The 26,551-nt window shown below is 37.8% G+C and overlaps 1 protein-coding gene across 2 annotated transcripts in view; it reads right to left on the bottom strand.

Annotated features, from left to right (window-relative positions):
* The window catches only part of ARHGEF38 (Rho guanine nucleotide exchange factor 38), a 132,490-nt gene that overhangs the window by 18,608 nt on the left and 87,331 nt on the right, over positions 1-26,551 (bottom strand). Inside the window, exons 4-8 of one of the 2 annotated variants that reach the window (XM_028508281.2) lie at positions 25,635-25,782; positions 19,871-19,888; positions 11,099-11,298; positions 7,662-7,795; positions 1,479-1,583 (exon numbers count right to left, since the gene is read on the bottom strand). In XM_028508281.2, the coding sequence (XP_028364082.1) occupies positions 1,479-1,583; positions 7,662-7,795; positions 11,099-11,298; positions 19,871-19,888; positions 25,635-25,782 (605 nt within the window). The remainder of the gene's footprint in view (positions 1-1,478; positions 1,584-7,661; positions 7,796-11,098; positions 11,299-19,870; positions 19,889-25,634; positions 25,783-26,551) is intronic. The other variant, XM_036025735.1, reaches the window with a different exon arrangement.

The following is a 26,551-nucleotide window of genomic DNA, read 5'->3' on the forward strand; positions in this document are numbered from 1 at the left end:
TCCCTCATTTTCAAAAAATCACTCTTCTTTGATTTATGTCTTCAGTTTTCCTTAGTGCATGTAATGATCTTTTTAAGAGAAGATGCTCACATTTTTGTTGAAACAGTCAGTGGAAATAGAAGACTTTCCGGTAGATGTTCCCAAGAGGCATTTTCTCCTTAAAATGTGTAACTCCTTAAAATGTGCCCCACTGTCCTCTGAGTAAAATGTGTACCAAGAGCAGGGTTCCCACTGTCCTCTGGCTGTTAAAGATAAGTATGGGTTTTCTTTTCACAGAAGGCAGTGCTTCAGGAAGAGATTAGTAAACCTAATTGTAAAATCAAGCTTTGCATCAGTTAATAAATAAGAAAAGAATGTGGCTTTTTGGTTACATAGCATAGAACCTTTTCACCAAATGATTGTGTGCCTGTCAATCCTCTTTGGCTGTGATAATTTATCTAAGTATGCAAAGATTGGATTCCAAAAACAGATATCAAACAGAAAAACTGGAAAATGGGATGGGAACCATTTATTAACTGGCTTACATGCAATTCTGCTCACCATCTACATTGCATAGTCGGGGTGTTGTTCCTTCTATGAGATCCATTAGAACAAACTCCAGTCTGGTATGCCTAATGAATAGAAGTATACTGCACTCCAATTGCTTTGTTTAAGTCTGCTTCTCAACAAGGGCAGCAAAACCTTGTAGTGGACTGGAAAGTTGTGGGGTATTTTTGTCATTTACTATGGTTGTGTGGGAGCATTTGCATATTTTAATTTGCATCATGTTGTTAGAATTTATTTTCATTTATATTGATTTTCTTTTATGTATGCCTACCTACCTAAGGTTGAATTATCTATCAATTTCTTTCAGAGCTGTAAAGCGGGCATTAAGAAGTGCTGGTTGTAAAACACACAGAGGTCCTCAGAACCATGATCACATGCCTTTTGTGGGGGTCAGCTGCTGGGGAGCATACAGCTAAATCTGAGACCCAGACGTGGGCTTTGTGGGTTTTTGAAAAGGCCTGTATGTTATGCACTTTTTACTTTATAATTTCTAATTTTATTTTATGTCCCTCTTTGATTATCTTCTTTCCTTCAGTTCTACTCTTAAATTTGCGAGTATGTGTTTTGGGTACTGGGAAGAGATATGCTAGAATAGTCAGATGAAATAAACAAAGGAAATTTCTGCCTTGTCTGCAATTTGCATTACTGAACTCATCTCCAGGAAAACATGCTGACGACCCATGCCTATCACACGACAGCAAACGCCTGACAGCTGGGTGATTGGGGCTGGGGAAGGGCTGAGCAGATAAGGGAACAAAGGACAAAATCTGAGTCTTTATATTGGCTTTCCTCACCAGCAGCTGGCAGTCCCTCAGATTTGATGCAGTAGGCGTCATCATGTAATGAATGAACAGTCACATTTGCTCTTCGTGGCAACCATGGACTTCAGTACCTAATAGTAGAAACACTGAAGACAGCCGTGTCTCCCCTACCTGTACGTGTTGAAGACAGAACGAAATGTTCTTCACACAGTGCCTCACGGTCTTTTCTAAAGATCTAAAGAGCTTTTCTTCTCTATTAAAGGTGTTGTCTTTCACCTAAAATATAGATGAAATTATGTATTTTTATGACTCAAGTGAATCTGATAGTTAAAGAAAAATATCTCAGACCGTATTGGCCCAGCACATCACCAACACTCTCCCTGTTAAGATGAAAGAAAACCTTTTACAATCACGGGACTCCCCATGTGCCAGCACACGGCACGGCTAGTGGGCAGCAAAAGCACAGGGCACAGCTCCCCTCGCTGTTCAGTTCTCACAGAGTTTCGCCTGTGTCCCAGGAACGGTGGGACGTGAAACTTTTCTCTGCTGATTTCAAGGGTGTGTATGATGTATGTACCCTTAAGTTATGTTACATTTGTGGGCTTATAAAATAATGAGTAAAAGTAAAGTGGAAATTAAAATAAAAGTTTGATCTATTCACTGGAATTTCTAGTTTTGCTGCTGCGACTCATTCCAATTGACTCCACAGTGGTTATTTAGAAAATTTTCTCAGGTTCCAGGCAAAAGAAATGTGATCGTTCTTTAGGAACTCCAATTTGAAAGATTATAATCTTAGCAAAATGAGCCCCCTGTTAAGAAAACTCCGCAGTCCAGACAGCGATCACGTGTATTCAGTTATTTTTTCTGTTATCTCACATGTTAAGCACTCAGAAAAATATGGTTCTTATGTGCTGTGGCAGTTTCTGGGCATACACGCTATGGCTCAATGGCGAGAAGTGTTTCTTGGTGATTGAAACAACTGTGCCAGGTCAGAAACAGGCCCCTGCCAGCAAAATCTGCGTGCACACACAAACGTTTCGTGAAGTATGGTGGGTTTTCTGCAGTTAGGTGCTGGCTGCTAACTGTAGCTGTCTTCGGCCCACACATTTTTTAGTTTAAGACAGTTGATTTTAGAGCTGACTGCATAGAAAATGGGGACATTTTTATTTTTAAACCCCTTAATATTGTTTATCTAACATTCTTGTTTAAATGGGCAGCATAGTTCTTCATAATCCACACAAAATTTAACCGCTTTGCTTGAGGATGTCGATGTTCTAACTCAGTTTTATGTATATAACAATAGGCTAGGATAGGTTTTTTTATAATGCAGTTTTCAAAAATTCATCAGCAGCTATTTTGTTTAGTATGTCTTGGCTGGGACCCAGATGATTTCTAAAGTAAGAGACTCAAGGAACACACTATGAGAAATATAGCTCATTTCTACTCCTCTGGAGTCAAGCCATGCTGCTTCATTTTGCTAGAATGTGCTGCTGTCCCCTTTCTGCCTTGAAAAATTCTGTTTATTTTTTAAGAACTTGCTCAACAGTCACCCCCTCTGTGAATCCTCCCTATCATTCCTCGTTTCCACTGTAGAAAATGGATGACTCCCTCCTACGTGCTCTGACAAAATTAGTTCATTATTTAAGCTACTCTCTCCACTAGTGGATTGCAAGCATTTGAGATTAAGCATTTTAATCTTAATTATGATAACTAACATTGAATAAACACTACGTTCCAGACACTCTGCTAAATTCTGTCTTTGTTTTTCTCATTTGAATTCTGATACAACCCCATGGAACAGGTGCCTTGATGAATCCCATTTTGGAGATCAAGAAATGGGTGTCAGGAAGTGGCAGAGATTGTTAATGTTTCCCCTGTCATCCGTTTGCTGGTGGAACCCGCACCTCTGGTTTAAGGTAGACACGCACGGTGGCCCTGCCAGTCACCACCCTTTCCAGGTTCCCCGGCAGCTGGCTCTGTCCTGGACACTGGGTTTCAGTAAGTAAGATGTAAGCAAAAGTGATATATTCTATTTTTGAATCTTGGCCTGATAACACCATCTTTGGGACGTGAGTGAAGACCTGGCAGTAACCCAGCTTCAACCAGGAAGATGAAAACAATATGTTTAGGAAACAGCAAAGCACAAAACTGGGGAGAGCTGGGTCTCTGAAGCATGGCGTGAGGAAGAGCCCATCTGGACTCACATCTCACCGCTATTACAAGAGAGAGAGAAGTAAACGATGAGGTATGTCAAGCTTATGCCCTGGAGTCTCTTGGTGACAGAATCTTGGCCTTTCTTCTAACTAATACAGGAAGTTCAAGAAAGTTGCCCCTGTTAATAGGCAGGACGAGGATTCAAGGCCAACTGGTCTGAATTCAGAACCTCTTTGTATTCCCAGTCTCTAGACAGCGTCTGGCACCTGAGAGTCCAATACATGTGTGATGAATTGAACAGAATCTTCCTCTTGGGTAACAGTTTTATCCGAACTTCACCAAATATTTCCCTTGAGCTGCTGACAAGTGCAAAACTGACTGATTTGGGATTTATCTCTTCTACAGTCCAGCCAATGCAGCTGATTTTCTGATTACCAGTGAGATGCTTCATTGCTGACAGGGCATCCTCTGAAAAGATTAGGGGGGAAATCTAATTAATATCCCTCCAGCCCATTTTAACTATAATTCACTTTCAGTCCACAGTTGAAAAATATCAGGAGCTGATGATAAATATGTTAAGGAATGTAACATCTTTCACAAAAGCCTGCCCAGAATTAAGATCAGTCTACTGTTTCACAGTAGAATTGTCTCAAATCAGAAGCAACATTTTAAAGAGTAGGGGAGAATTGTTTGCACACATTTCCACATGCCTCTGGAAGCCATGGTCTCTTCTCACATGAATTCCCAGTTCAGTTTTATCACTGCTGCCTTTAGTTGAAACGTCTTGATTTTCCTTTCCCTGACCTATGACCACACACTGTTAAGTGTCCCAAACATCCCACACTGTAGCTCCACATTGAGGGGAGAGGCCTGGAGTTACCTCCTTTATGCAGTGGGCCCACTGAGTCCCTGAAAGACTATAAAGAAGTAAGCAAAAGAATAATAAGAAGCATGTGTTCCAAGAAAGCCCATGTGGATATGGTATGGGAAAGTCACTGTGGCCAGATAGAAAACAGCAACAAGGCTCAGACAAAGTGTGTTACACTCGTGAGTCCTAGACAAGGACATCACCACGTGTCGTGCAGGGCCCCAGAGGGGCCACTAGGTCTTGGTCAAGTGGCAAGATGGAGCAAGGACAAAGTCAAGCCAGAGTCTTTATTGGGGGCAGGGTGAGCAGTTCAGGGCTAACCAGTCTGAATAATTCTGGGCTTGGGGACAGCCGGTGGTCTCTGAGTGCTTGTTAGCTGACCCTGGCCTTTAGAGCAGAGGAACCCTGGTGTGTGGATTCTGTGAGGAGGTGGTTGGAACTCTAGATCCTGGATCAGCTGGTTTGCACATGAAAGAAGTGATCCCAGCTGAGCCCGTGGCCATCTCTAAGAACAGACTAGCCCTGGGCTGAGCTGTCTCCTCAGTCAGCAGGCCTTTTAAAGATGTCAAAAAAAATGAAATACAGAAAGTAAAAGATCTGATTCATACACCATGCATAAAGGAGTTTATATCCATGTGAGAAGTAAGGAGTCTGCACATTAAAAGGTAAATAACAATACAAGACAATGATACAAAATAATGGCAGTGACAATGACAACGATGATGACAATGATGAAGATGATGATACTAGTATATATTTTGAGTGCTTACCCACATATGTTGGGTGCATTCTTTATATGTATCACTGCATTTAATCCTCACAACCACGCCATGTGTAGGTCCTGGTATAGTTCCCCAGTTTACAGAAGATTATACTGAATTTAATTCATGTCCCCAAAGACAAATATTAAGTGACTGAGGTGAGATTCAAACCCAGATCTGGACAATTTCCAAGATTTTGTTCTTAATATCTTCCTGGAAATAGTGGCAAATATTAAAGTGCCACAGCTGGGATACACTCAGGAAGTTCGTGAGGCACCTAGAGGAGGAAGAGGCCACTTGGAGCTCAGTGGCCAGAGAGCTGCAAAGACAATGGGAAAAGCAGAAAGGAGAACAGAGCAGCACAGAGTGAGGCAGATGTTGCCTCTAGTTCAGATTAAGAACCTTCATTAGAGAAGTTAACATAATAAGGGATGAAATAAGTACCACTATATTCTGCCATGTATAATGGGTACTTTTTTGCCCAAATTTTTGAGGGAAAAATAAGGATGTGCATTATACACAGTGTAATGATCGCGTACCATTGGTGTAATAATTGGCATAATAATCCCACATATAACGAACATTAACCATGTGTGTGCATTATACATGGTAAAATATGGTATATAGGATCTAAAGAACCTTCTTGACCACATTTCGTTAGAAGCCTACTGTATTACCGCCACCAGGCCAGGAATTTCCTACCTTGTGATTCTTAAAGTATGTCCAACTGGTTGCACACTTCAGGGTTATTTAGCTTCAAAATCTTTGGTGTCTTCATAAAAATACAGACTTCTAGATTCTACCCTTGAACGAGATGGAACTCCTGAATCTTCTAGCAAGCTCCTCAGCTAATTATTATGCACATTAAAGTTTGAGAGCCTTTGCTAACCCACCTGTTATGTATTAGGAGTTGGGGTGAATGTGGTTCAAGTTAGGATAAACATCTTATGCAAAACAATTGCCCAGTAATATAATGTATATCTGGGGGTGGGAAGGGGTAGATGTAGCAGAGAAGGGGTAGGAAAGAATCACAATAATGTGTTCACCTAAACACTTTTTACTGCAGGTGAGAGAAAAATAAGATGAACATTAAGGGAACCTTAAAGGAAAGGGAGATTTTTCCAAAGCAGAAATAAAAGGTGAAAAATTTATTCAATCTGATGTTTGCCAGTGACACCTTGGAAAAGGGGTTGATTTCCAAAATATATGAAGAACTCATCTGACTCAACACCAGGAAGATAAATAATCCAATTAAAAAATGGGGAAAGGACTTGAATAAACACTTCTCCAAGGAGGACATACAGAGGTCCCATAGACACATGAAAAGATGCTCAGCATCACTAGCCATCAGAGAGATGCAAATTAAAGCCACAATGAGATAGCACCATACATTTGTTAGAATGGCCATCATAAACAAATCAAACAACAAGCCCTGGTGAGGATGTGGAAAGAAAGGGAATTCTAGTGCACTGTTGGTGGGAATGCAGACTGATGCAGCCACTGTGGAAAACAGTATGGAATTTCCTTGGAAAACTAAAAGTGGAGCTGCCTTTTGACCCAGTGATTCCACTCTGGGATCATACCCTAAGAACCCCAAAACACCAATTCAAAAGAACTTATTCACCCCTACGTTCATAGCAGTGCTATTTACAATAGGCAAATGCTGGAAACAGCCTAACTGGCCATCAGTAGATGAATGCCCAAGAAACTGTGGTACATTTACACAATGGAATACTATGTAGCAGAAAGAGGAAGGAATTGTTACTTTTTGCAATAGCATACATGGAACTGGAGAGCATTATGCTAAGTGAGATAAGCCAGGTGGTAAGGGACAAATACCATATGATCTCACTTATAAGAGGAATGTAATGAATAAAATAAATTAACAAGCAAAATAGAACCAGACACGTGGAAATAAAGAACAAACCGATAGTAATCAGAGGGGAGAGGAGAGGGGAATAATGGTGGAAAGAAGGGGAAGGGACTAGTCGAAGAACATCTATGAATGACCCATGGACATGGAACAGGGTGGGGACTGACTGTGGGAGTGGGGGGTTAGGTGGGGTGCAGGAGGGCAAAGGGGGAAAATCAGGACAACTGTAACAGAATAACAATACATTTTTAAAACTCTACACATTTACTAAAAACCATTGAATTGTTCTTATAAGGGTGTGTTTTACAGTATGTTAATTAAAACTCAATACAGCTGTTGAAAATGAAAACAAAGAAAAAGCAGAAGTAAAACAGGGATGAAAGGAGGGCATTGCTCTGGGTGAGATTGTGTGCGGGTCGGCAGTGAGTGTCAGGAGTCCGGGGACATCCTTTCTTGAGTCCCACCCTATGTCCATCTCTCTTTTTGCCTGAAGTACAACAACTGAGATAGTGTCAAACCCACCTCACTTTATTTTCTTCAAAAATGGGGGTAGAGAGAGAGAAACAGCATAAGAGCATTGGGCAATTACCTTGATTCTCAGTGTTCTAGAAACAGCTGTGTAATAGCAAGACAAAACCTAATTAAATATTGGTGTTCATGTTCCCCAGGAAAATTTATGTGGCCCAAAAGAAAATTACCTGTGATTCTCCTCTGGTCAGAATCTTTAGATAATTTGTCATTCTCTTTGATTTCTTGCTAATTGAATGAATATTTAGTTTAGACAATTTATCTTTAAACGTTTCATCCTCATCATTCTTCTTGTATTTTAGAACTGAAACAAAAGAATGCAATGATATATCTGGACATGTGCAGCATAGAAAGTGTGCTTCATCCAAAGTATACAGGATTAATATTTACATTTAATGTAAAATGCGCATGATTTTGGCTCTCTGCAGCAAATGCAATATGCTCCAGCCCCACTGCCCAGTCCTGACTGCAGCCACCCACCCCAGCCTCCTTCAGACACTCTGCTGTCCAAGGCTGTGAGCTCCTCAAAGCCCAAGGTTCACTTATCTCCCATGATAAAGAAATCCCAGATACTAAATAAAACCTCTTCCTCTCTTCTCGGATATTTGCCATCTGCAGTCTCTAGAATGAAGCATTGGGACCTGACTCATGAAAGGACATCCAGCCTAAGGAGACTGCCAATCCTAGAGTGGCTTCCCATTAGCAAGGAGAGCTGGGGTAAACTGAGTCACCCTCTGAGCTTTACTTTTTTAACTTAAAAATAATTTTTACTTCTCATATTGTTCAAATGTTAAATATTCCTAACATTTTTTTTCGTAAGGGTCTGGAGAGATAAGCAATCATATATACTGTCGATGAGGATTAAACTAACACAGTTTTTATACAGAACAATTTGGCAGAATCTTAAAAAAATAAAATATTTGTAGTCTAGGACCAGGGTGTGCATGCACGGTAATCTGCATTCCATAAGCTTACAAAGTTTGGTTTGCTACAGCACTTTTATTTCCTAACAGCAAAATATTGGAAACAATCTAAACATTTATCCTAGAAGAATAGTCTACTAAATTATGACTTACTCATAAATGGAATACTATGGAACCATTAAAAAGAAGGCCATATTAACTGAAAGAATGTTCATGATATATGATCATTTGTTGTTAAAACCCCAGCAAACTATAGTACATCATCCATGTTGCAGGAAGGAATGAAAGAAGAGTGAGAGAGAAGAGAAAAAAAGAGAAAGTCTGAAGAACACTAGATAAAATCTCACTTATGCAAACTAAAATCATGGGAGAAGTTTTTCTCTTTAAAACTGAAATATTTTAAGGAAACACAAAAGTAAAAAGAATAATATAAGAGCTATTATCTACTAACTTTGTCAAATCCTAATTTTGCCTTTTTTCCAATTTTTTTTAATTTAAAAAATTACATAACAGGTGAAGCTTCTCTGAACTCTATCTTCAATCTCTACAGGGAATTGTGATCCTAAATAATGGGCTTGCTGTATTTGCATTTACTTTTAAGCCTTTGTTGTATATATATGCAGTTGTACAATACATAGTATTATTTTTGAATGATGTAAATCTTTATAAAGATGGTACCAACTTATATATTTCTTAAGTCACTTGATACTTTACTCTTAAACAACTCAGCATTTTTTGATTTATCCAATTGATACATATACTTTAATTAATGTTTGTAATTTTATGTTCTCAAGGTATCACAGTGTATAAAATACAGTTTATTCATTATCTGAATAAATACGTAAGCCATTTTCTTTTCTTCCTTTCTTTCTCTTGCTATTATAAACAATGCTAGTTACCAATACACCTTTCTATGAGCATATAGGCAAACGTTTCTCAAATATCTAGAGATTGATTTTCCTAGTCTTCTTTGTGTATGTACATACATACAATGACACACATACAACACATGCATGTTCACTATATATTGTCAAATTGTTCTTTAAACTGGTGATTCCAATTTGCACTCTCACTAAGAGATTGAAACTCAGCACTAACATTATCTGTTAAAAATCTTTCTGCTAATCTGATAGGCTGGGAATAATATGTCATTGTGATTTTAATTTATATTTCCCTGATTATTAGTGAAGCTTAGCATTTAAAAACTTATTGGTCTTCTGGAGAATATTATGCTAAGTGAAATAAGCCAGTCAGAGAAAGACAAATACCATATGACCTCACCTGTACATGAAATCTAAAGAACAAAATAATTTAACAAAGTAGAAACAAAAACATAGATACATAGAACAGACTGACAGCTGTCTAAAGGGAGAGGGATTGGATAGCTGGGTGAAAAAAAGGTGAAGGGATTAAGCAAAAGAATATAAATGTATATATAATCTATATAATCACACATAGAGACAGACAACGGTGTGGTGATGGCCAGAGGGAAAGAGGGTTGGGGGGAGTGGAAGACGGCAAAGGGGGATGGAAAGGGAAGGAAAGAGACTTTATTTTGGGTGACGGGTACATGATTCAGTGTGCAGACGGTGTTTTCTTGATTTGAAACCTGTATGGTTTTGTTAATGAATGTCACCCCAATAAACTCAATAAAGAAAACCTTATTGGTCTTACTGTAAACTGCTTATTTCTACTATTAACTTGTTGTATTAAAGTGTTTTTACTATTGATTTAATATCAATAGACAGTAATCAATAATGTGTCTATGGGCTGTCTTTGCATTTTGTTTATGGTACCTTTTTCTCCGCTGCTTTCACTTTTTACCTTATACCCTTCTTTATAATTTGAAGTTATTAATACAAATACAATTTTTGAATTAAAAAATTAGAAAATAAAAATAATAAACATAAATGAGGTGTTTGGAGCAGTCAGTTCCAAAGCTCTGCCATTGCTTTAGTGTTGAGTCAAGAGTTCATGTTAGAAGTGCACAACTAATTAAAAATTAAGGAAATATTGCCCCCGAGGGCGGACCCACCATCTCTGCCAAGACACCGTTCATCCTGGTGACGGGAACCGTGTAACTGTGCCTTTGGTTTTGAAATCTACATTCTACTTAAAACACCAATTTTACATCTTAGCTAACAAAGAGTTAACAATAATTTGTTGATTTGAGAAAAAAACATATACTTGCTCCCTTCAATGGAACAATTACTGCCCCCAAATTGCCATTCTTTGTGTGCCAGAACCAAGCGGGCTGAGGTGTTAGCTGGGCCCCTCACCTGGGTCTGCCCCTTTACCCACCACTTTTTGGCTCTCGCTTCCCACTGCTCCAGGTACCCGACCTTGCCGTGTGTCCTCCTTACCACACGCAGTGCCAGGGACCAGAGGACTGTGTGCTGTGGGTATCTTCAGCCCGCGGTATGTGCTCAGGCATGCAGTGGTCACAGGGGTGAGTATAGGCCTGTTTGATTTTTTTTAATGGTCATTTTTTTGTGCCTCATGATCTTCTGAACCCAGCGGGCAAGGCAAAGCCACACTCTCTTCCCCAGCTTCTAACTCGAGACATCAAACGATCGTGATCGCTCCAACTGCTCCAACTGCTCAGACGTTCCGAGTCTCAGGAACAGAAAGAGAACAGGCCAGTCGTGGAGAGTACCCACCCAGTTCATTACATCTATTCTTACCTAAATCTTTCCGCCGTTTAAGTTCATTGATGTTTACGTTAATGTCTTTGACTGCAGTGAAGGCATCCTCCAGTGCTCTGAAGTCCGGATGGGAGGGCGGGGTGGAGTTGCGAAGTTCGCACAGTAGCAGGGGGTATTTCGTCACGCGCTGGATGGGTTTGATCATCAAGGAGCCCATGTTGGTCAAGTTTGGTTTGCCTCTGCAATGGAGAGAAACACTGCCAGTTCCACAGACATTTGTCTCAGTATCTCCTTTCAAGTTCTGTGTTTTTTTTTATTACTCCTGAAACTTCCTCTTCCTCACCCCATCCATTTGGCTATGTACAATTTCTAAATGAAAGCAAGAGCTGTGATTGACAAAGAAACAAGGCTGAAAAATCCTACTACTAAACAAAACCTACAAAAAACAAATGAGTGTATCTGTCCACAAAGAGGACTCAAAGCATGATTTCCATCCATGTTCCATGTAAAGATTTTTTTTTAATAACAGGCTTTATAATAATAGTGGGAAACAAACAATTTCAGAATGCATTTTCCAATGACAACCAAGAAAAAAGCTTTTTACTGATTGTGTTTTTGTGATCATTAGTGAGGAAAGGAAACTCATTATTCAAAAATTTAAACAAATGACTTGCCAAGTATAGTCAAAAGAGAGCATTGTCTTCTCTCTTCCACCAAATTGAGAAGTAGCATTTATATTGTTTCAGAGGTTCTATCAGTCCCCAAAAGAGAATTATAATAAATGCAATTGTCCTCTAAATACCATCACTATCCCTAATTATTGGTATAATGTGATGACTTTCTGTGACTTTTTGTGTGGAATTGTTTTTAGCTAGCAAATCTTTAAAGAGCCCCACAAAGGTGAGCTTCAAGCTCAGTCATGTCATTGTCCAAGCTACTGTCACTCATTTTTCAGCCAGAATGCAGTAGTTTCTAAAAGTCTCTTTATGCAAAGAGACAAGTGAAGAGACATTGTAAATGAAACATGGATGCAAATCATACTTTGAGTTCCTTCTGGCAGATAGACAGACATATTTATTTGTTTTCCTTTAGGTTTTTATTTAGTAGCTAGAGAATACAGGAACTTTTCATGTCCCAACAGAAGGATTTGTCATTCTTCAATTATTATTTTTAAGTACTCATATGAATAGACAACAGACCACATAATTGGAAAAATGAAATGAATCTAAAAAAACGCTGAACAAAATTAGAAAAGCTGCCTCAATAGATAAGATCTGAAGGCAACTCAGAGACCATCAGATTGAATTCTTCATTTAAAAAATGAGAAATGAAGAACCGTCCCCATGCATACATGCGTACAGGCACACACACACATGAGCCACTCTCTGTCACATCGTCCTGTTTTATTTTTACTACAGCACATACCACTATCTGAACTCATCTTCTCTGTTTACCACTTTGTGCTCAGTTTCTCTGTCACCACTATTTCTCCAGCATGACATCTAGTATTCTCTCAATGAATACTTGTAGACTGAAGTGATAGGTTTCTGAGATATATAATGTGTTTTTATTTTACACTGAACTTATCTACCCCAACCCCCCCATTTCCAATGGTCTCAATAACTGAGGAATTTTGTTCAGGTGCTCAGCAAATGCTGACACTGTAGTAGAAATAAAAACTGAATAAGACCAAAATGTAGCCTTTTTAAAAGAAAAAAACAAAATAAAAAAGGTTTTCAAGGGTATAAAGAGTTGCTTTATATGATATATCTTGTACTTTCTACCTATTTGCACCAAATCTACTAAGGAAGGGGAAAGGGAGGTGGGACACAGGGGGGTGAAGAAGGAATCAGGGAGAGAGGCAGAGAGAGATGTTATTGGTTTCCAAGAGGACTGGATGAAGCAGATAGAAAAACTGTAAATATTATGAATACTGAGAAAATAACAAGTAAATCAAATGATTCAATCAAATAAAACTAAATTTTAATATGATAGTTTTCCAGTGTGGCCCATTGTTTTGTGTGTGTGTGTGTGTATTTTATTTAAAGAAAATCCCTAAATATATTAAATAATATCCTTGATCTTTGAGCTGCCCTCCTTTCTTCCTTATTAAGATCTGTCAAAAACCATACTAGGCCCTTTAGGTGGCGTCAAAGTTCTCTTCTCTCCGTGTTATGTTTCAAATGACAATAATAACTATGATAAATGATTACTGTTTGTCTTAAAAGTATCACAAATGCAAATATTAAAAAGGTTCTCTCAACAAGAAGAAATCTCCCAGACACCGTTGTCTTCAGACATGCACTTTGGACAGTTGCCCAAATGATGAGTGATGTGCTGATGCCTGCATCATACAGACAAGCAATATGCAGAAAAAAAAATAGAGGATGTGGTACAATGACACCCCAGGCATCCAGTGCCAAATCTCACCCATCTAATCTCCTAACAGAATTCAGTTCCAATAGCTTCGAGGCAGATGTGTCCTATGGGTGATACAACCCAGCTCAGCCAAGCAGCCGATCACCACATGCCTCCCCCCAGAAAGTAACCAAATGTATAACGATCCCCTATACATATGGGGCTGAAAACTAAGGTGGTTATTAATTTGTAATTCTGTTTTATCATCATTGTCCTATTGTAAATACTTTGGCAAGTATTTAGTACCATAAGTAGCTGAACTAATCTCATTACGAGTCATTATTGGGACTTTACAAAGTCAAGTAAACACAGCTGGCTTTGTTTTAGCAGCATGCAGTTTGGCTATAAAGAGACTTCACATCAAATACAAGAAAACAGTTTCACAATGAAAATAAAAATGATATTTAAGCAGTGTAAAAATGATGGTGGAAAGCACATGAAATCAGATATTCAACACTGAGTCACAACTATATTTCTTAATTAGAGGTAGAAAATGAGGGAAAGAAAAAATAATCATGGATTATTGATCATGTTACTTTGAATTTCCTCTATTTTATGACCATAAGTATTCTAAATTTAATAATTTAATTTACAGTAGCCACAAACCAACTCTACAACATTGATTTTTCAATGTAATCCCCCTTTAAAACTGTGTGTTGCTACAGATAATGATCAAATAACTATTACCATAAATTAAAAGTAGCTTTGAAAATAAATACAGAATTATCAATAAACTTTAGAAGATGTAAAGGAGATGAATGAATAATTGACGTAGTAGACCAGAGAGAATCAATAATATGGAGAGGGAATAATTTAATAATTCTTCCAAAACTTCATTAAAAGTCCACAACCAAGAGTCCATGACAGTGGAGAGGGAGGAAGATGGGGATTACAATAAGAAGGGACCAGTTGAAAACCTGTTTAACAAACAACCTAATTCTTACGGTACTGTACAAATAAAAGGCATCATCTGGGAGACTAAGAAAGACCCTTTTGGAAATTAAAGGATGATAGTAGAAATAAAAACTCACAAGTGTCAGAGAAAATATTCAGGGAAAATATTCAGGAACTTTCTAGAGAAAAGAGCAAAAATACATAGGGATTGAAAATAAAAATACAGAAAATTAGAGGACTGTTCTGAGAAGGCCAACGCCAAAGTAAACAGAGTCCCAAAAAGAAACAACAGAGAACAGGTGGGGAGGAGATCATCCGTGAAGTAACTGGAGAAAAGGACCCCAGTTAGCAGGATGGAAGAACTCACTGAGTATCCAGGGCAATGGATGAAATGGAATTACACCTTGGAATTCATGACAATTGAGACTTCAGGGGACAAAGAGAAGATCCCACAGTCCTCCAGAGAAACATATAAACAAACAGGTACAACCAAATGATTAGGTATCCGAAAAAGCTTCAGATTTTTTTGTAGCAACACTGAAAACTAGAAAACAATGACAAATCACCATCAAAATCTGAAGATGAATGATTTTCAATTTAGAATTCAATAGTTCAGAATTCAAACTCGAGATTAAGTGTGAGGGTAAAATAAAGGCATTTTGATTGTAAAAGTTCTTAAAATTTTACTTCCCATGCATTCTTTGATGAATAGAAGGAAATACTGAAGGACGCAGTCACCAAGAACAGGAAATAGGTGGAGAATCTCCACAATGATGGGAGGGGGTTCCTGAAGGACAGTTGTCTCCAGTGTCCCCAGTCCAAACTCAACAGGTCAGAAGGCTCTGGGAGAAACTTTTTAAAAGATTTTATTTATTTTTCATTTAGACAGAGGGGAAGAGAGGGAAAAATAGAGGGAGAGAAACATCAATGTTTGGTTGCCTATCACGTGCCCCCCACTGGGGAACCTGGCCTGCAACCCAGGATATGCCCTGACTAGGAATCGAACTGGAGACCCTTTGGTTCGAAGGCCTGTAGTCAATCCACTGAGCCATACCAGTCAGGGCTGGGAGAAACTTTTTTAGGGAGATGAAATTTATAGTATATGTAGTGCATCTGGCTGTCTTGAAATATGATTGACTGTGAGTTTGGCCTTAATGATTAGCACAAAGAAAATGAAAAAAAAAAAGATAATAGCTTCCAGAAAAACAAGCAATCCTTTATTCTAACATTTAGCTCTAAAAAGAAATTTACTCGGAATACACAGACATAATAATTCAAACACTGATTGTTGCTCTAATCCAAATTATAGTGTAACAATATGAGGAGAATGGAGAGCTAGGAAGAATGTGCAAGTGTATGTGGGGGGGTGAAGATGGGGTAGGAAAGAGAGATAAATTATTGTCTTCTACATGGAGGAGTCAACACAAAATACCTGAAAAGGTAAAAGCAAACACATTTTTAGAGTCAGGAAGATAAATTCCATAATAGTCCAGTAAAAGGCATGAAAATGAAAGTGCTTGTGTTCTCATGAGGGACATTTAGCGGCACGTAGCAGAGAAGAGCATTACTATTTTTCTTAAATCCTGCAGAACAGCTGGGCTTTTAAAACCTGGGTATGTGTAACCTTAACAAAAGAGAAGCTTTTTAAAGAAGGGAATGTGCAAGAATATCCAAGAAATTCTGAGAAGAGTACTAAACTGAGATTAGTTAGACCTAATATTAAAACATAAAGCTGCAAAAACGAAAACAGTACAGTATGGTCACATATGTGAACAAATGATGAACACTAAATAGAAAATCAAGAAATATATATAGCTATGTATGGAAAATAAGTACATGGTAAATATGACATTCTAGTCAGTGGAAAAATTAACTATTCAAAATTGAGTGTTTTAATAATTAGCATGCCATATAGGAAAAATAATAAAAATAAATTCTTTGGACCAAAATAATTTCTAGATAGACCAAAGATTTAAATATTAAAAATAAAATATACAAGAACTTGAAGAAATCATAGGATTATTTTAAAAATAATCTTGGAGTTTCTGAGAAACAAAATTCAAAAGCCACAGTAGAAAACACAATAAATCTATTTTAAAATTTACTTTATAAAACCATACTGATAAAAATAAAAACAGAATAAGCCATAAACTATGTTAAAAGTCAAATAATGAGCTGAAAGAGTATTTATTGCACATAAAACAGAACAGGCTTAATACAATTGCTAATTCAAGAGGCATTATTGATCTATTAGAAAAAGATGAACATCAATAAAAGTGATCAATAAAAAATAATTTATTAGAAGTGAAATCAAATGCTTAAGCATACATGAAAAATGCTCAAGATCATTATTCTTTAAAATTCAAACAATATATTACTACTTTGGCCTACGACAGTGCCATGTGTTGCAAAGACGCAAATATTGCTCTGGCTGGCACAGCTCAGTGGATTGAGTGTGGGCTGCGAACCAAAGCATCGCAGGTTCGATTCTCAGTCAGGGCACATTCCTGGGTTATAAGCCAGGTCCCCAGTGGGGGCCACATGAGAAGCAACCACACATTCATGTTACTCTCTCTCTCTTTCTCCCTCCCTGCCCCTCTCTTAAAAAATTAAATAAATAAAATCTTGCAAAAAAGATAAAAATATTAATTGTGTCTACTGTTAGCAAGTAGCAGATAAAGGGGCTACTCATATATGGATAGTAAGAATATAAATTAGTTCAACTTTTCTGAAATTTTCTGGGAATAAATATGAGATGTCCTTTGGTCTAGTAATCTCACTTTTAGAAATTCATCCTAAGAAAATAATCAATTATACAGAGATCATGTATAAGAATGAACACAGCATCAATCTCTATAAGACAGAAAGACACAATTCAAGTATCTGCAAGGGTTTGCTAACCTACGTGATGGTGGGGTGTGCATCAGATAGAACATTATGCAGCCATAGAACAACGGGGATGTGTGTTTCCTATACAGAAAGATGTCTGGGGTGCACTGGTGAATGAGGTGGCATGCTGATGTAGAAGAAGGACATATAAAAGAAGAACAAAGAGAAAGAAAAAGGAAATACATATATAGTAGTCCTATTTTAGTTAACATGTATATGTAGAGAAAAAAATCACAGTAAAGTCAGAAACTTCACACTGTAACAATGTTACAGTACTTAATTCTAGAATGTCAGTACTCATTGTCTTTATTGTCCTCATTTTAATTTTCTATATATTGCACTGTTTCTTCAATAATTTTAAAAATACAAAGCTCAAAAGAGAGAGAGGAAATAACTTACAAATATTTTGCAATAAACAGAAATCCAGAGATCCAAAGTTAGAATAGCTGGTCAGACAGAGAATACATACAGAAAAGTTTAAAAAACATAAAAACCCAACACTGCATTTCTAGAGATAGTTAAATTTAGAATAGGCATGTTTTTGTTGCTTTAGACTATGGGATTGTATCAGATGATTTTTGGGGGGCAGCGACTTTTCACGGGAGATTCTGTGATTCTTGTCACTAATATTGTCTTTGAGGTTTGCATAAGATTATAATTCAAAGTAATCATTTTAGAAGTTATAAATATCTTTTTTCCTCTATATTTAAAAATGTACTTAAAAGATTAAAAAAGAGAAAATTTTCAGTTTTCATACGGAAGGCATTGTTTCTAAGCCATTAAAACCCCCTCCTAAATGCACCGTTGGCTGCAACCAGGCCTTAGTGGCTAAGGATCCGAACAATTACACGGCACTTGACATTGCCTTTTACCCTTTCACGCTGCAGCTTGTGTGCCTCATGACCCCAGTGAGAGAAACAGGAAGGAAGATAGCTCATGGCAGACTGGGCTTTGATGTTCATCCAGCCTCACGCTGTGAATACTCTTCCTCTTTTTCAGTTCTCAATGTACAGAACAGGCTAGAGATGACATACACAGCTTGCTAACTCCCACACCACAGGACCACTGCAAAAAAACTAGCGCAATTTTTTCAAGCAAGTATTTCAATAAAATGTACTGTTTGTTGTAGGTATTTTGTATGGAGCAGCATGTGCACGTGAACTGTATGACAGAGAAAGAATTTTCTCTTTATCCTCCTCTGAATATCTCCCTTTTCTCTCTCTCTCCACCCCCTGCCTCTCTCTCATAAACACCTAAGCTTTAGGAAAAGGAACCTAAGCAGAATTTGTAGCATATGAAGTTCCTCTTTAGTCATCCAGCTATGCCACTCTCCAGTCCTAGGCACAATGATGCCAGGGACACAAGCTTTTACAATGAGATGGCAGTCCCTACCCCCACCCATCCTTATCAACTACCAGTGGAGAGAAGCCCCGCAGGCCTTGGTGTGTGGAAGCCCCAGAAGGCCCTATTCTGTTTCATACATCTTCAAATTCAGGTGATCCCTGATCTGGGAACTCATAGATCAAACCTCCACATGTCTGTTTATACTGTAGGATTTTTGTCCTTTTGACAGAAAAGACTTGTAAAGTGAGAGAACTGGGTGCTCATTTGGTACGTCAAAACTAACTTCTCATCCTGGCTCAGACCACAGGTGTCCTGGGTGAAGCCTGACTCTTCCACTCCACTTCTGGGGTTCGGTCTTTCCTCATGGTTGTTCTGCACCAAATCATGCGTGACAGGTACTTACAGGTTAAATTAATGTGATTTTTAATTTGTAAATTTTGTATTCCTTGATGTAAAGTTTCCAGAGTGGGGTGTACACATACACAAGCAAACACACACACAGACTGGGAACTCAGGACTTAGGTAGTTGCTGACCATGATAAACTAGGCACGTGCTTTTTCAAGCCCTATAAACTTGAGTTTGTGTGTACCTCAATATCATCCTTTCAGTATCAGTCAGACTAAGCATTGTTTTCTTACATAAAAATGGGTATCTTCCAAAGCGTGTGTATGTGTGTGTTTTTATAAGATAATTAATGGTCTTAGTGACCGACTCTTTCATCTTACTATTTCATTTTCATGTTATATATGTGGATGTGATTTTTTTTCTTTGTAAATCACACAGAAGTCCAAATGAGAAGAAACACAGTATTTTACTATGATGCATAAGGAGTCTTTTCTTTTGTGCATTCATATATGGCACCTTCAAAAAACATTATGGTATTAATATGAGATTTTTTAAAGACTAATGTTCTTAGGAAACTGTTTTGGACACATAAAGATTCTTAAACGTATGTGTGATGAGAGGTTCCTGAGAGTTCTTGGCACCAGCAAACATGTGATTTAAGTAAATTATATTCCAGGATTCTTCTAAAAGTTTAGTAAAGTACATGTAATAAGAATTTAATATATATGATTATCTCAGACAAATTGGAAATAAGTGCATCAATAATGTCTATTGCAAATGCTTTCAAAATCTTGATTTATGTATTAAAAGCAATAAACATAATTGTAAAAACTAAAAATTCTAATTTGTACAGAAATATTCAACAGCTCTTCTTCATGATTTTTACATTTGATTTTTATTATTAAAGTAAAAGTACTTACTCTTGAATGTATATTTTCCTGTAAGAGAGGGGGGAAAAGTAAACTCATGTAAATCCACATATTTGAGGTAATATGCAAGCATTATACAAATTTTTAAATGTTACTGCATAAAATAGTTATAAATCATTTTCATGAATGTTTTATAGAATTGGTCTCATTACTTTATAATCATATTCTTAAAATTTTATCTGAGTATATATTCACCAGTTTTGTTTTATACCATAAATTATAAGATTAAAAACTATTGACTCAGATTATAGTTAGTAAATTTCCATAAGCTGAAAAAGGATTTAAAGGTCAACTTTTGTATATATTTCTAAAAATATTCTATTAAACATAATAGTAGGAGAAACTGGGATGAGAGGACTACAAAGAAAAGTATGACTGACTTGCAGAAAAGAACTATGCTCTGTACTATTTTTGTATATAGTGTGATGCAGATTATAAACAATGAGAGAATTCCACAGAAACTTTCACAAGGTGTTGCCAGCTTTTGTGCCTTCCCTTTGCTCAAGTAAATCTAAAATCCTTCCAAGGCAGTGTGCTCCGCCTCTCCTTTCAGCTCCTCTCTACCCCCTGTCCTGTGGATGCCCTTCTCTCCCGTCTGTGGCACCATACAGGCCTCCTGGCTCTCTGCACAGCCCCCAGACAGGCTCCTGCTTGGAGGTCTTGGCACGTGCAGCCCCACCTGATTGCTCTTCCTCCAGATAAAGCTCACTCCTTATCTCCTTTTGTTCTTTGCACAAATGTCCCTTCCCTGTGAAGCCTTCCCTGACCAACCTTTAAAAAAATTGTATCCTGCTTCCCACTGTACTCTTTATCCTCACTCCCTGCTTTATTTCTCTTCATGATGCTTTGTCACTTTTTAATATGCTCTAGACTTCTTCAGTCTATTGTCTGTTTCCCCACTCCCCCATCCCCATAAGGGCATGGATTTATGTCTACTTTGTTCTCTGCTGTAGCCCCAGTATCTGGAAAAGTGACTGACACATGGCAGGAGCCTAAAACATACTTGTCAAATTAATTAATTAACAATAAAAACAGTATGACTCATTCAAGTTGAATTTCAGGGATAAGGGTAATGTAGTTTTTCTCTAAAAGTCTCATGCGGTTATAGAGAAGTAAAGTAATAACTGGAGTCAGTAAGTGAGCACCTTCATCTCCAGTTTCCAGTCTTTGGAATGCAGTAAATGTTTCAATATAGAAAAAAATTAACCACATTCCACAATAGATGGTATTTTCATATTCAATGATTGTAAAAAATTCAATGATAAATTTCTATGCTGAATTTTAATTAACCTAAAATAACTCTTACTTCAGTGAAAGAAATTGCACCACCGTTACCTCCTTGCCCAATATTTCCTTCCATTCATCTCCTTTAGGTTCACATTCTTTCCCCAATTTCTATTCCCTTCTAATGAGGAATTTTATGTTTCCAGTATGCGCAGTGGATCATACATCAGAAAATTTGGGGGAGAAGTTGACTAAAAATAAAAATGCAATTTTCTATGGAAACAAACAAATGAACAATGTAGTCATTTCAGAACCAAAACACATACTTTGAGTTAAAAGAAAAGATTGTTCTTTTTACTCCTAGAAAAGACATGGACATTTTTTTTCCTTCTATTTCATTTATTTCAAATAAAATAAAACCTACATATTATAATAGAAGTTAAAGGCTGTGTTTAATATAAATATAACATTTTAAAAAGGGACCTGAGAGATCTGCAACAGGTTTTCCCTGTTGGCATGGTGAAATAGCGGCAGTGTGTTATAGCAACTCTTCTTTATTTGCGTATTATTATTTTTTAAATCTCTCTTTTAGGATAAAAGCTTTCCAGAAGTTACCCTCAACCAAGGACAATTCAGGAGGAAGTTAAATTGTGTTCATTTACCCTGTTATGGGATAAACTAACTCAATATGTCTGCAGCTACATTTCCTACACTCGTGAGCTCATTATAATATGACTAACAATTTTAAAAAAGTTTTTATGTGGCTATTCTTTAAGGATTACAGTGTTCGTTCAAACATGATGCCACATAACAAAGAACTGAAAGAATTTCCAGAAGTGATTTTTTTATGTGGGGCAGTCAATTACAATAATATTAAGAAGTACAAAATGTGGTAAACAAATTGAAATCTATTCTTTGAGAGTTTGTGTTGGGTGAACTTTTAGCTTCCTCCCTGAATGGAGAAGCCTTGGCAGAAATATGAGCAGCCAAAGTGCCCAGATGACTGTAAGTCAGGAGTTTTCCTTCTATGGATGATGGGCTTAGTTGGGAAGAAAAATGTAGATAAATTTATAAGTAGACATGAAGCTAGAAATGTGTCTTCCAGCTACCACGAAATTTGGAAAAGTCCCTTCATTCTTTTTCTATTACAAAAATAAACAGATCTCTAGGGCCTCTGAAAAGGAGCAGGGATTTGGCAGTATTTATAACTAGAAAAACACAGAAAAAGGAGGCAGCAGACAGGCCATTCTAATTATAGCTGCACTGGCATTGATAGCTATTCTATTTTTCACTTTTCTCATACAGATGAGAAACCTTAAGTAACCCCAAAGAGGCTGAGTAACTAGATCTTTAGCAAATAAATTCCATAAATTTAGAGGCTGCATTAATATAGTATTTCCTGTAATCATAGGGGTCACTAGTGCAACGTGTAAACACTCCTCGTTGAATAAGTAAAAACTTGCAGATTTCCAATTTGTGTGCTACAGAGGCAGGTGCAGCACTGTGCTTCTATATAGTTTTAATCTTTTTGTTTTTAAGGCCCCCATGCCCTGAAACTACTGCATAGATTGTATCTATAGCCATGGGGCAGAGGACCCATGCACTTCAGGGAAAACAGTGAGAGAGAACTGTAGACAATTCTCTTAAAGTAGTTTTTGAGTGTGCACCCACAGTCACCTGAGGGTGCTTTTTCATGTGCCAATTCCTGAATTGAACCCTCAGCCATACTTTTTTTTTTCTTGTCTGGAGCAGAGTTTACGAATCTGCACTTTTAATATGCATCCCCGGTTGATTTGATGCAGGGGAACACACACACACCTAGAAACACTGCCCTAACGTTTTAAAGGGATTCAAAATCGTTTTCTGGTTACAAATGTTATTTTCTCTCTTGAAAGATACTGGGCTTCAAAGAATAGCCAAAGGTTATGAGTTTAGGTCTATTATAGAACCAAACAATCTCTCTACCATCTTCTTGGAAATTAGTCCATAATCTTACTGTGACAGCTTCTGGTGTGTTATTTAAATTAACTCTGGCAGTGTTATTAAACTTTCTGGATGGTTTAGTTTATCTACCCAACTAGAAGATGTGCCCCTAAGAGGCAAGAACTCACATATATTTGTGAGTTCTCACACACACATGTATCTGTTAAATGTTTTCAACATTATCTAGCAATCTTAATAAACATTTACTTATTAAGCCATCAGTGAACTTACTTAATTTTGGTTTAAATACAACCAAAGTTGCTTTAAAATCCTCTTTAACTTCCCAAGCATGAAGTCAGTCACTTCTCTCGCAGACATTGCTTCAGACCCACTTCCTCTAATATCTCCTGCGTGGTACAGAGTGGGGGCCCCTCCTAATGTTCACTAGCAATTGGCAATTGCGCACCTGGCTCTGTTATTTAGCCACAAGGAAAGGCAGAGCCACAGTAATAGCTTTGACTGATGACTTGGTGAGGGAAACCAAGCCCTTGGGCGTTCCAGACTCTCTCTGACCTATAAACCTGTTTGAAAACCTGTTTCTGAGAATTTAAAGCTTAGCTCAATTGAGGTCAGTAGTGTAGTAATGTCAATAATTCTACTGCTCTCAGCTTTCAGGCAGACCAGTACGATTCATCCTTAACTTTATGTTCATGAAAAGGCAACTTTTAGGGAAATAACTCTAACTTAAACTATTTTATTCTGATTTTCTTTTCCTTAAAAATCCATTCTGCCAATGTTACTTCCTTTGGATGTTGTGCTTTCTAAACCACAGCAACTTCCAGTGCCTGAAATTGTTCCCTAAAATCAGACTGGTGCTGAATACACACGATTTGGGACAACACCAGGGCAATAACTGGAAGCTTTCAGAAAAAGATCAAATAAACCATTGGGTGTGAAAACAATTTTCAGTAATTTGGACTTCATAAAGTTGAAAATTGCCTCTGTTTTTAGTTGCTTTTTAAAGGTTATGATATGGAGCGCTACTTGAATATGTTGGCAGGGTCAATTTCTTTCTCTTAGGAGCCAAGTTTTAATGAATAATAAACTAATGTTCATCCCCTCTGAAGAGACAGCTCCACTTCCTGTTAGCTGTTAATGGCACATGTCCAAGTAATGAACTATGTCCTCTTCCCGTGTGGAATGCCATTCCTGGGGCTGGAGTTGGACTGATGATCCAGGTGTTAGATGTTCCCTTACTACAGGATTTTTCACTTTCATTCTAGGTCCAGAGTTCCTATGGGTCGGGTCTAACATTTATTTATTTTTGTATTTTCAGCACCCAGAATGGTGCTTGCTACAGCATAAGCACTAAATAAATTTTTGTGAATTAGAAACTTAAATATATATTTTTCCACAGCATGGGCATGAAAATGGTTAAAGAGTGTAATAACTTAATGACCAGTAGAGGGCAATAAAGTTAGTTTTTAACATTTCTTCTGGCCCAGTTTAAACCCACTTTCAGTCCCAGTTCTCTCCTGGAAAGACTTTCTCTGGAGTAGTCTCCCTTAGTCTCCTGCTTCACTTTGATTCAGCCACCAGCCTCTTGTAGTCCATCAGGACCCCCATATTGGCCTCTACTCTACAGTATACAAGGGGGATATACCAGAGGGTCCGACAGGTTGGTGTGCATTGATTTATACATCACAGCTCTCTCTGTTTGGTTAATTCTTGGCCTAATCAAAACCATTTGACAATAGGTAATCCTGAGAAATGAAAGACCACAACAGAAGCACTGGGTAAGATGTGGACTAGGGCAAACATTTTGGCTTTAAGCTTTGTGCGGTAGAAAATGATATATACAGTGAGATACCAATTCCATTTAAAAGAATCGCCCCAAACACATGTCCACATATATGCATATAGAGAAGATCAAAATGAAATGCAAACTATGGTTATTAATACATGGTTTAGTGAGAAATTAATACATGGAATATCAAGGGCTTTTATCTTATTCATGTTTTCATACATTTTCCAGATTTTTATAGTGCATAGAGATTTCTTCTAGATAAAAAATGTATATATTATGTAGCACCACCCACAGACAATTCAGGAAGGCATGACTAATATTCCTGAAACAAACTCCAGCAGGGTCTGGCCCGTGTTCACCACCCTCCCCTCTGGGGGGAGGTGGGGGCAATTCAGAGAGTCAGGGACAACGGACAGCACACTGACTCATTACTCCTTGTGCCCAGGGGCTCTGGGGGCCATGCAGTGTCTCCCCTCTTCCTTGATCTATGTGGAGCAGGCAAGCAACAGCAGCTTTAAGGAGGGACTTTTCTTCTACATTTCACTTTTTGAAATTGCATTTTTCTGTTTCTACAGAGCCCTGTATTTTCCCCATGTTATTTTTAGTTATCCTCACAGGAGGGAAAAAAAGTCAATCAGGGTTTCTGGCGCATCAGCTTTTCATAAAGGGAACTCGAAGTAGAGCTTTCCGCCAGGCTCATAAAACCTAGGATTTACGTGAGACCTTTCATCTACATCCAGTTAAAATGTCCCCTGCCAGGCAACTGTGAACACAGAGAAATCATCCTTTGAAAGGCCTTACTTTAAGGACTGGATGCAGAGGCTCAAATGTTGCTTCAGCTCCTCCTCCTTTTCATAGGACTCCAGTACACTGTGCGCTTTGTCGTGGTGATAGCAGTAGGTTTTATAAATATCTTCCAGTGGCCCTTTAATCTGCAAGAATGCTTCTCCTGATAAATGTAAAACAAAGGCAAAATCACATCAAGTCAGACCCAACTGGGCCTTCACACATTTATTATTCAGCAATGTTGACTAGCTTAGTTAGAAGTCGGATGGGTCCCACTTTATCCCTGGGGTTATTCAGAAGGGGTGGAAGATATGAGCCTTCCCCCTCTCTCCCCTCTGTTTCCTTTCTCTTTTTTTCTCTCCCTCCTGTATCCCCCTCCCTCCTTTTCTTTTATAAAACAAAGGATAAAGAGCTTAAGGGATATAGGCAGCAAATGAAAGCTGGGTTTCTCAGAAGTGACTTTGCACTTGGCTGCAAAGTCACTTCTGCACTTGGTGTGCAGGAGCCTGGCTGAGGGCAGCATTTTAGAATGAGTCCCTCTGGGTTTGGATCAGGCTGTGCTAGACTTGGACAGGTTATGACTTGGACAATTTATTTATACTCTCTGAATCTATTTCCTCACCTATAAAATGGGGACAATAATAGATCCATCTTCATAGGGTCATTAAAACTAAAGAGATAGTGTGTGTGAAGTTCAGAGTATAGTATGTACATAGGGAATGCTCAAAATGAAACAGTTATTGCTAATTTATTAAAATATGGGAATTCAGATTTGAGGCCCTAGGTAAATTATTTTTTCATTGACATTTCCTGAGGTTATCTGAAAGACAAGCAATAGAGTTTAAAGAAATAAAGTATTTCCTTCTATGTGATAATAAAAGAATTGGACATTATTTCTGTTAAAGTAATGGATATAACAATAACATTATTTG

This window comes from Phyllostomus discolor, chromosome 1, assembly GCF_004126475.2.
Source record: "Phyllostomus discolor isolate MPI-MPIP mPhyDis1 chromosome 1, mPhyDis1.pri.v3, whole genome shotgun sequence".
Lineage (NCBI taxonomy): Eukaryota > Metazoa > Chordata > Mammalia > Chiroptera > Phyllostomidae > Phyllostomus > Phyllostomus discolor.